At 32.2% G+C, this 10,424-nt stretch overlaps 3 protein-coding genes across 5 annotated transcripts; 1 reads left to right on the top strand and 2 right to left on the bottom strand.

Moving 5' to 3' along the window:
• Nucleotides 1-285: 285 nt before the first annotated feature.
• Nd-mlrq (NADH dehydrogenase (ubiquinone) MLRQ subunit) lies at nucleotides 286-1,111 on the bottom strand. The gene is made up of 3 exons (XM_083052721.1): nucleotides 905-1,111; nucleotides 659-805; nucleotides 286-552 (listed from the first exon to the last, which is right to left on the bottom strand). Exons 1-3 carry the CDS (start codon nucleotides 953-955, stop codon nucleotides 496-498), a joined length of 255 nt encoding a protein of 84 aa, XP_082908847.1. The 5' UTR covers nucleotides 956-1,111; the 3' UTR covers nucleotides 286-495.
• Nucleotides 1,112-1,658: 547 nt separating this feature from the next.
• Fer (tyrosine-protein kinase Fer) lies at nucleotides 1,659-8,640 on the top strand. Of its 2 annotated transcripts, XM_083052509.1 has the most exons (16): nucleotides 1,659-2,250; nucleotides 2,332-2,505; nucleotides 2,652-2,748; nucleotides 2,844-3,039; nucleotides 3,273-3,410; nucleotides 3,487-3,696; nucleotides 3,815-3,998; nucleotides 4,288-4,461; nucleotides 5,053-5,271; nucleotides 5,488-5,664; nucleotides 5,758-5,971; nucleotides 6,096-6,248; nucleotides 6,352-6,474; nucleotides 6,561-6,683; nucleotides 6,808-6,946; nucleotides 7,045-8,640. In XM_083052509.1, the coding sequence occupies exons 1-16, from the start codon at nucleotides 2,038-2,040 to the stop codon at nucleotides 7,046-7,048; spliced, it is 2,538 nt and encodes an 845-aa protein (XP_082908635.1). In that variant the 5' UTR covers nucleotides 1,659-2,037; the 3' UTR covers nucleotides 7,049-8,640. The 2 variants fall into 2 exon arrangements, with proteins under 2 accessions (XP_082908635.1, XP_082908636.1); XM_083052510.1 differs by lacking the exon at nucleotides 4,288-4,461 and having other exon boundaries at nucleotides 1,660-2,250; nucleotides 6,808-8,640.
• Eif2balpha (eukaryotic translation initiation factor 2B subunit alpha) lies at nucleotides 8,448-10,204 on the bottom strand. 2 transcript variants are annotated; one of them, XM_083052511.1, is made up of 7 exons: nucleotides 10,067-10,204; nucleotides 9,661-9,777; nucleotides 9,470-9,582; nucleotides 9,233-9,377; nucleotides 9,041-9,166; nucleotides 8,771-8,945; nucleotides 8,448-8,584 (listed from the first exon to the last, which is right to left on the bottom strand). In XM_083052511.1, the coding sequence occupies exons 1-6, from the start codon at nucleotides 10,154-10,156 to the stop codon at nucleotides 8,796-8,798; spliced, it is 741 nt and encodes a 246-aa protein (XP_082908637.1). In that variant the 5' UTR covers nucleotides 10,157-10,204; the 3' UTR covers nucleotides 8,448-8,584; nucleotides 8,771-8,795. The 2 variants fall into 2 exon arrangements, with proteins under 2 accessions (XP_082908637.1, XP_082908638.1); XM_083052512.1 differs by having other exon boundaries at nucleotides 9,661-9,767; nucleotides 10,067-10,198.
• Nucleotides 10,205-10,424: the final 220 nt, after the last annotated feature.

Below are 10,424 nucleotides of genomic sequence, written 5' to 3'. Positions count from 1 at the left end.
TCCATTATAAGCCAAGATAAAACATAAAACATAAAGTTACAACAATATATATTGTTAGTTTTTGCTTTAAACATATATTTAGTAGAGAGAAAGAGAAAATCAATATTTTATATACCTATATATAATTATTTCTATTTTTGTTGATACATATAGCAATATTTTAATAAAACAAAAAAGCTTGTCGCAAAATAATTGATGGAGTATTTTGAGAAAATTATTTTCCCAATATAAGATGTATGCAAAATAAAGCTTATTCGTTTTCTTCAACACCAGTTATACGAGATATTTAAAGATTATTCTTTTATTAAATATTATCTTCTGTTTAAAATTACATAATGTATGTTAAATAATAATGAATTCTTCTTTTCAAGAAATAACTTAAGATTGTATCTCTTTTCGCTCTGTCACAAGAACATAGCTTAGAGGTAAGATACTTAGAGATAGTATTTTATAACAATTTATTCCTACAGCAAATACTAGTTTACATGTCGCAGCTCAATATTCAGGTGCTGGGCTTTTCATATTTTTGTAATCCGTTTGGGGAGCGTAAAACTGTAAAAAAAAAAAGACAAACGTTAGTACACACAGGAGCAAACATTCAAATCAATCTAAAATCGCTGACAATCGAGACAAACTACGATTATCACTCTCGTCTCACCTTGTATTGTTTTACTCTGTACTCGTTCCACGGCTCGGCCTCCTTCTTATTCGTCCAGGAGACGTCAGGACTGCGAAGCGCCAAACGTAACGTGTAAAAGACCGCTCCGAATCCTCCTAATGCTATACAGAAGTACAGCGGGATCAGCTGGAATAAGGAGAGAGAGAGAAAGAGAGAGAGAGAAAAGAAGAAAATATTGAAAGTATGCGATGAATCGCGCATCTATTAATCAAGTGCAAATCTCACTGCTGGATGCTTCTTCAAGCTAGCCAAAGTCGTCCCCTGCATTTTTAACATTGCGGTTATGGAGTGGAAGATCCTAAGAGTCCTCGAACAAACCAGACGAACCCCTTTCTGCGCTTGATTTTTTTCCCAATACGAAGTAGCGTAGAAAGCAGGGCTGATATCTATTTGGCGTTTGCGCAGTCGGAGAATCAAGTGTGTGACGTAATTTAAAGTGATAGGAATTTTAAATTCAAGACGTGTGAAATTTTTATTCGGCTAGTGAATGCTTAAATATCTGCTAAACTTGGTTAAAGTTTGTTGAAAAAACTATCGTTGTATACAAGAAAAAATTAAAGAGAGAACTCTTTATTATACATATATATATAATTTTATACGTATATATAAAATAGAAAATTTTCTTCTCGTTCTATAAAATCCTCGGCTACAGCTTTACAGCCTGTCCACAACAGCGAAAGATTCTGGGCTACTGCACACAGGACGCGTTGACGCGTTACGCGCGGTGAGAAGGCGACGCGTTAGCCAATAAAAGTTGGATCGAATCCAACTTTGACGCGCGACAGAAATCTGATTGGCTATCGCGTCGCCTTCCCACCGCGCGTAACGCGTCAACGCGTCCTGTGTGCAGTAGCCCTCTGATTGGCTAGCGCGTGGCAAAGTGACGCGCGATTGGCTGGACGTGTCGCGTCGCGCGTTGTAAATGGGCAAGGGGAGGCTTGAGAGTGGATTGTGGGTTCGACGAAGCGACAGCGGGAGCTAGGAACTAGGAACTATCCCGCCTGTCACGGCGGACCTCCTTGACCTGATCGACATCATCGTGCGACGTATCCAATGGCGGTATTTCGCTGCTCTAGTGAAGGTGAATTTTTCCGTACGATTTCGGGAGACTGGTATAAATATAAATGTTGATCTCAGAGCTGCGAGGGGACGTTACGCGGCCGTGTAACGGTAGCAGGTCGTTACTGGCGGTCGTGTAACGATCCTGGGACAGACGTCGTCCAGGGTGCGTGGAGAATCGTCGAGGCAAATGTCAATCATTCCGCTGATCGAATTTCGGAATATTTCTCCTTTTCTAAGGATGCGTTAAACGCGTTTATAATTGTTGCTGATAATCTGCCGCACGTTTGTCCGCGAAGATGGGCTTTTCCACGAGCCTGCAAGGTCAGGCGTCGCACGAGGCGCTGCTGGCTCGCCAGGACGCCGAGATCAAGCTTCTGGAGACGATGCGAAGATGCCTCACGACGAAGGTCAAGTCCGATCGGGAATACGCGTCTGCGGTTTCCTCGCTGATCGTTCAAGGAAAGAAAATCGAGCGCAACGAAGAACTTGTTGGCAGTCTCATAGTGCAGGTATAATTGTTCATTTGTGTGTTTACAACTGGTGGTTCAGTCGCTGGGTGTCTGGTGTCTGTAGCGATATCTGTTCTATAGAGCTGGAGAGACATTATGGACTCTATCGATCAGACAGCGAAATTGATTAAGCAACAGGCAGACTCTGTTGAGAATATTGTTCTGGATCAGTTGAGTACGCTGTATATGGAAAGGAGAAAGGCCAGAAAGCTTTATCAAGAGGAGCAGACCTGGCTGACTAATCAGTTTCAACAAGTAAGTAAAAGATTTAGACTCTGCAACAATAAAATATAAATAAGAAAAATTTGGTAAATTATAATTTTGACATTCTTTTACTCACACACTTGTTTTTTAATTATTTTTTGTTTATATTGTCTCTTATATTGCATATCATTTTCCAGTTGACAGATGATGTAACTAGGAAAAAACTGGAGTATCAAAAGAATCTGGAAATGTACAAATTAATGAGGTCACGGTTTGAAGAATATTATGTAAAGTGTAAGTTTTATATTTGAGATTATTGAATTATTCTAAACAAAGTTACACATTTATGTAATACAGAAATGATCTAATAATACGATAAACTTTTTTAGCTGGTCGGGGTGGCCGCAAGTTAGATGAAGTAAGGGAAAAATATCAAAAGGCATGCAGGAAACTTCATCTAACGCACAATGAATACGTATTATTACTAGGTGCTGTGACAGAATGTGAACACGATTTAAGAACCTGTTATTTGCCAAGTTTGCTTCATCGGCAACAAGCTATTCATCAAGAATTTATAACATCGTGGTGAGTTGTACTTTATTAAAAATATTCTTTACATGAACTGAGACATTAACAAAAAAAAAGTATCCTATTACTATATTATTTCTACTATTATTTACAAGAGAGTGAGATTTTAATATTATCTCTTGATTTTTTTATTTGCATACAATTAGAAATGGAGAAGGTAAAGATTTTATTATAGAAATTAATGATTATTACTTTTGTATATGCTTAAAATAATTCTCGCAATTTTTCAGGAAAGGAATACTACAGGACATTGTAAAATATTCGGATTTTACAACAGAGAAATTTCTAGAAATTCATGTACGAGTGCAAAAAATAGTTGATAATATTAAACCTATTGAAGAGTATAGGGATTTTATTGGAAAGCATAAGTATATATCTGATTTATAATTATTTTCATATCTACACCTTTATTTAAATAGTTTAATATTCTAATATTGAATGTAGGACTAGGCCAGCATCTCCAATCAGATTCACGTTTGACGAGAATCTTGTAGATGATACCTCGGGGAAATTAACGCCAAATAAGTTGACTGTAGATAATCTAACTATAGATTGGTTGAGAAGTCGTCTTACGGAACTCGAAACTTCTCTCAAGACCACACAACAAAATCGACAAAGCCCACAATTCCTGCAAGAAAATAATAGCGACTCTAGGTATATAAATCATGTCTAATTTTTATATAACATTTTAATGTCAATTTTTTATTATCACTGAATTCCTTGTTTTCTAATTAATCTGTTTTTGAGCGTGTTTTTGTATATTTTGTGTTAGGATTTCAGTCTTGGACTATTCTCGCGAAAGGGAAGAACTGAAATTACGTTGTCAGGAGAAAAAATTACAAAGACAGGTGGAAGTCATTAGGGGTGCGCTTAATGAATTAGGCTGTGAAGAATTACCTTCAGGTTGCGACCTCTCTATGGAAGTTTCTTTCACTGATTCACCTACAAATAATAAAGTAAGTAAAGCATATTTTTTCCTTTATTAATTATAATAATCATAACAATTTCTTTCAATTATAATAGATCTAATATATAAACTGTATTATATTCCTGTAGTTTCTTAATATCAATATCCTAAAAATATTTTTGTCATAATCAGATCTCAGTATTCAGAAAATTAAAAAATTATTTGGTAATCTATAAACAATTAATGCAAAAAAAAGAATATCAAATTTTAATTTGTCTTTTTCCATTGAACACTAAGTTGCCTAAAATTATAAGTTAGTGAGATTTGATACTTTACAGAGAAAAAGAGTCGTAGACAGTGGTCTGTTTACATTAAGGAGAAATCAACGATTTATGACAATATTAAAATCACCTTTCAAATCTTTGCCGACAATTAATGATTCGAAAAATGGACTAATTAGGGCAAATAGCGAAGGGCCTACAGCCAAAGCAGACAATAATATCCCCCCTGTTGTATGTGTTACACTTTATTTGTGTGGTATCTGAGTGCTCGCGTGTACGTTTCCTATGTCGAATCGCACAAAGCGATAACATGTTCGATATCGTTTTTCGTTGTGTCGTTATACATAGTAAAATATAGACTCCACATACAACATAACATATCTTTTCCAGTCTCGACTCTACAGTGAATTTTTATGTGATGATATACTATCGTGCAGACCTAGATAGTATTAAAATTTTTCATTTGATATTTTTTTTATTATAAAAATTAATTCAAAGCTCATACGAAAATAATTTTCCTACCACATTTGAAATTATTTACATGATTTATTTACATGACAATTAGAAAATGTTGCATGAATATGTATAATATGGATAATTCATATCAAATTATTATGTTTTTTTTTAGCAATAAAGCATGAGAACTTTATGCATGCAAATGAATGTTTCTATACTAATGTTTGTGCACACTTATATTTATATATAGAAATATATGTTGTAAGCATAAAAATATATATGCAGCAATTAAAATTGCAAATACAATTACACCGCTTATATTTTTTATTATTAATATTTAATTTGGCAAATTAAACTTATCTATAGGTACCGTTGCATTTAACTAACAACCAAAAAAGTAACGGGAGTGGCGGTCTTATAGAGGAGGAATGGTTTCACGGAGTTCTACCGAGAGAAGAAGTCGTAAGACTACTTGTCAACGAAGGAGACTTTTTAGTACGCGAAACAATGAGAAATGATGAATGTCAGATAGTTTTATCCGTTTGTTGGGACGGACACAAGCATTTTATCGTACAAACTTCAGAGGTGAGAACAAGCACAAATAGAAATGTACGAGTCAATATCTAAAAGTTTAATATGTAAATATTTAATTATTATAATTAATATAATTTTAATTATTATAATTAATATAATTATTATAATTAATAATTTTAATTCTGATATAACACAGAATTATTTATTATTGCAAACTCTGTCAAGAGAGAAAAAAATAGATTATATATAAAAGTGTATTAATTATAGGGTCAATATAGATTTGAAGGCCCCACATTTCCATCTATTCAAGAACTAATCAGGCATCAGTGGCTATCCGGGTTGCCGGTGACCAGTCGATCCGGTGCTATTCTTAAAACGCCAATTTTGCGCGAGCGATGGGAGCTTAATAACGATGATGTCATCCTTTTGGAGAAAATAGGTCGAGTGAGTAGGCTGATACACAATAACTATATTTTACGTAGCGAGGTGCACACAGTGCCGATTATACATCGCAATATAATACGACGTGATTTATAGGGAAATTTCGGAGATGTTTACAAGGCGCAACTGAAGACCGGTAAGACTGACGCGGCCGTGAAAACGTGCAAAGTAACGTTACCAGACGAACAAAAACGCAAATTTTTGCAAGAAGGGAGAATATTGAAGCAATATGATCATCCGAACATAGTCAAATTGATCGGTATATGCGTTCAAAAGCAGCCAATTATGATCGTAATGGAATTGGTGCCTGGTAAGTCGATAATATTGTTAATTACGTTGCACTGTTACGTTAACATAGGCATCGTGCTAGTGTATTAAAATTAAAAATTCGCAATACATTTATATACTATTAATATTAATTGCGCTAACTTTAGGTGGTTCGTTACTTACGTATTTGCGGAAGAATAGTAGTACAATAACACAGCGGGAACAATTACGTATGTGTAAGGATGCTGCAGCTGGTATGAGCTACTTGGAATCTAAATATTGCATTCATAGAGATTTAGCCGCTCGCAACTGTCTCGTAGGTAAATAAAAGATATAAATAACTATATTTCAATCATTCAAGTGATCTTTTTGAACCCGACAAATTCGATGATAAATGTAATATCGAATGCGATATTTTCTTAGGATACGAGTGCATAGTCAAAATCTCTGACTTTGGAATGTCGAGGGAAGAGGAGGAATATATCGTCTCAGATGGTATGAAACAAATTCCCATTAAGTGGACTGCACCAGAGGCCTTGAATTTCGGTAAAGCCTTTTCTTAATATTAATATTGATGAATCTGACACAGTTTATTGTTATTCTAATACTTTACTGTCTCTCTACTGTCTCAGGTAAATACACATCGCTTTGCGATGTGTGGAGTTATGGGATTCTAATATGGGAAATATTTTCTAAAGGTGGCAATCCATATAGCGGTATGTCCAATTCGCAAGCACGTGAAAAGATAGATGCAGGTGAGAGAAAGAACAACAAATCGATAAATAATTAATTACAGATCAATATCAATGTATATTATTCTGATATATTTTTTATGTTTGTATTTTATTTGACAATTTTTATTCTGAATGGTTGCATTAGGATATCGAATGCCAGCTCCGGATGGAACACCCGAAGAGATCTATCGATTAATGCTGCGATGTTGGGAGTACGAACCCGAGAAACGACCACATTTCGATCAAATATTTACCGTGGTTGAAACGCTATCTCAAGCATATCTGTAAGTATTATTGACAGCATACAAATAAGAAGTATAAATTGGTGCTATAATTTCCTGACACTTATTTTGTATAATTTACGAATTATATAAAATTCAAGTTGATATCTAGAAGATACAGGCTTTAAAAGTATGAAATGCTCACAACCAAACTGTATTTTATTCTGTAAGTATATATTTGTATACGTATGTATATATATCACGGATTTATCATAATATATCCCTGATATGAATATACTAGTATAGAAAACACGTACTATATTAAATTGCCATTATTATACGTCATTGCGAAATCGCGTAAACGCCATTGCTTACGTTTTTTCGTAATATATGTTTATAATTATTATGTTTTATAAATTATATATTTCTCCGTCCACACACACACACACATGCGCGCACGCACACACACACACACACACACCACACACGTACACACAATAATTCAGCTAACCTTGCACCAAGTGATACTGTTGTCACTTTCCTATAGTTTATTTGGATGTATATGTATTTTTATTGTTATGTGTATTCATGATTATGACGCAAAACATTAGACTTTATTTATTCAGTTCTATTGTTATCTGTGTATTCTCTTTATTGAGTTTGTAGCATCTCTGACATGCATACAATGGACATTATACATATATTAAATTTGGCAGAAAAACATTGTTGGGATACATATCTTGCATTTGTATATTAATTGTAAATTTATTGTTTTTCATGAAAATCAAAATCATAACGAAAACATCATTAATTATGTATATATACATATATATAAAGTATACAATTCTCGCGATTCTATATATATATTTCTTGTAACTTCTAATATGAAAGTTTTACTATATTTAACTGTATATTTATATAGCAGTATATAATTATGTTGCACATATAATGCATCCTGACCAATGTTACTTGTTTAATTATGTATAAAATTACAATATGTAAATTAAGTTTTATTCAACAAATCTATCGACAATATTTAAAAGTTGAATATATAATATCAATTTCAACTAAACTTTTTTCTCATATATTATATATTTATATTTATATATGTGAAGATCACAAGTAGTATTACAATAAGTATTAAAAATTGTGTAAAATCTCATTGAAAAGAAATATGCAGAAATGTGAAAAGATCACTTGTTACTTGTTGACTTTAAGTCTTCAAAGAATACTTTAGTCTTATATAAACAGTTAAGAAACTAGAATTAAGCAATTTGCTATATAGTACTTTAATTATAAGAACTCTCTTCCAATGAGTAATTTTATATTTCATTATTGCTGTGCAATATACAATTGAGCTGGAAATGAAACGTAAATGCGTGTATGTATATCATTTGTTATAAATTTATTAAGTTTAAATGCTATAACATTCAACACTCTTTCAATATTAGTTGATATTTTTGTAATTTAGATGCTCTACACTTCTTGCACTTTTAAATCACAATGTTATACATTGCACGCATTGTAATAAGCAGTCTTTACAAATAGGTATAAGACTGTAATCTGAAGAAATCCCTTCTAATGTTACAACTAATATAATTCAATATAATTCACAGACACAATTTATTACTTGTTATCACAATGTGTGCAATTCAATGAAAAGACGTGTATCTTGTTTCCATATACAAATACTCAATGTTGCTGTAAAATAACAATAAATTAATAAAGACTATACATATTGGTCTTTTACAAAAGTACATTCTATATTTCTAATCAATTTAATCTTTACATCTTCAAAAAAAGATGAAACTTTGTTAATAAATTACACATACACGACATACGACATTCTTGTATCATATCACAAAACTTGCAAAATTTAGGACTCACCACTTGTATGAAAAAACTTTTCAAATTATAAGTATAATTTTATGAGTTCGTCGCTAACAGCCGAAGGCGTTAAAATTCCCAAGTCAGTGAACAATAGGCTGATGTAGTGAGGGGGAGTATAATCCACTAAAGGATGTTCCTTCCTCAAATTATTATTTAGAGTACTGGATGTATACTGCAATGATAATATTGTATATTTTTTTAAACAGATATTCATCAAAACTCGCATTCTTTTTAATGAAAATTAAACCACAATATATATATATTTACCTTAAATTCATCAGGTAAATCTACTTGATTCAAAGGATAAATTCTCGCAAATTTAAAACTTTCTGTTAGTACATAAAATGGTTTCTTTACTTCTTTTGCACATATTGCCATTGTATATGTACCTATCTATAAAAAGAATTGAGAAATATTTTTAAACAAATATACATTGTCACATTTCGGAGCATTACATACCTTATTAATTACACCGCCACTTTCTGCGACACCCTCTGCTCCAACCATCACCATATCCACTTGCTCCATCACATATCCTACCGCACAATCTAATATGACTGTACATGATATTCCCAACTTTGTTAAACTTTGGCACATCTCTTCTCTGCTCGAAAAATTAAAGATAAAATATAGATAAATTAAAGTTTATTATAATTGCAATTAAGAAACATTGTGTAAAAGAAATTTACACATTACCCTTTATTATCCGGTGATGATGATGTGACATATACTTCAAATATTTTATTACTTGCAGCAGCCTCCTTCATTGCTTGTAGTACTACTCTGGATTTTGAATGCGTAAGTATTGTCTGATAAAAAATAAAACAATCGAAAATAACTATGAAAATATTTTATATGTTCTTATGTTCTAGAATATTTGTCCTTACCGAACCATCAGTAATAAAATTTGCTGCTACTTTAGCTACTTTTCCTCGTGCTGCAACTAATTTTTCATAGAATACTTTGCCTCTGTCCAGCATAATTCCTTTGCATTCTGCAAATGACTGATTAAAAGCATACAAACATCAATAAAGTAGATAAATTTTTATATTAAAACAAATGTATTCTATAATTTATTTCTTTTTAATATATATATATATATATATATATTAAAAAGAAATAAATTATAGAATACATTTGTTTTAATATTATAAAAATTTATCTACTTTATTGATGTTTGTATGCTTTTAATATATATATATATATATATATATAATATATATATATATATATATATATATATAGAGAGAGAGAGAGAGAGAGAATCCAAAACAAAAATATTAATATTCTTACAGGAGAATCTAATGTCGCTAATGTGATAAAACGCAAAAACAATTCACTTCCTGAAGCAATTGCAGTAACTGGAGTTTCTGTGGAACGCATAGCATCAATTGCATGTTGTAAGCAAATCCGGAGCTCTTGAACTGTTTCTGCTATAATAGCAATAAAAACATGTAAAATGATCATTCTAGATTGATCAAAAACATTACATTTTTTAAATACTTTATTATAATCAAGAATTAATATAAATTTATTAGGTTACACAATATATATGTTCTTACAATACATATGTCTCTATATATATATGTATATATATATATTGTAAGCATACATATATTAAATACAGTACTCTGCGTTGATACCACTGCTT

This window comes from Prenolepis imparis, unplaced genomic scaffold (assembly GCF_030444845.1).
Source record: "Prenolepis imparis isolate NDT839.2.m4 unplaced genomic scaffold, iyPreImpa1.0 SCAF_13, whole genome shotgun sequence".
Taxonomy (NCBI): domain Eukaryota; kingdom Metazoa; phylum Arthropoda; class Insecta; order Hymenoptera; family Formicidae; genus Prenolepis; species Prenolepis imparis.
This window is presented reverse-complemented; position numbering and strand designations above follow the sequence as displayed.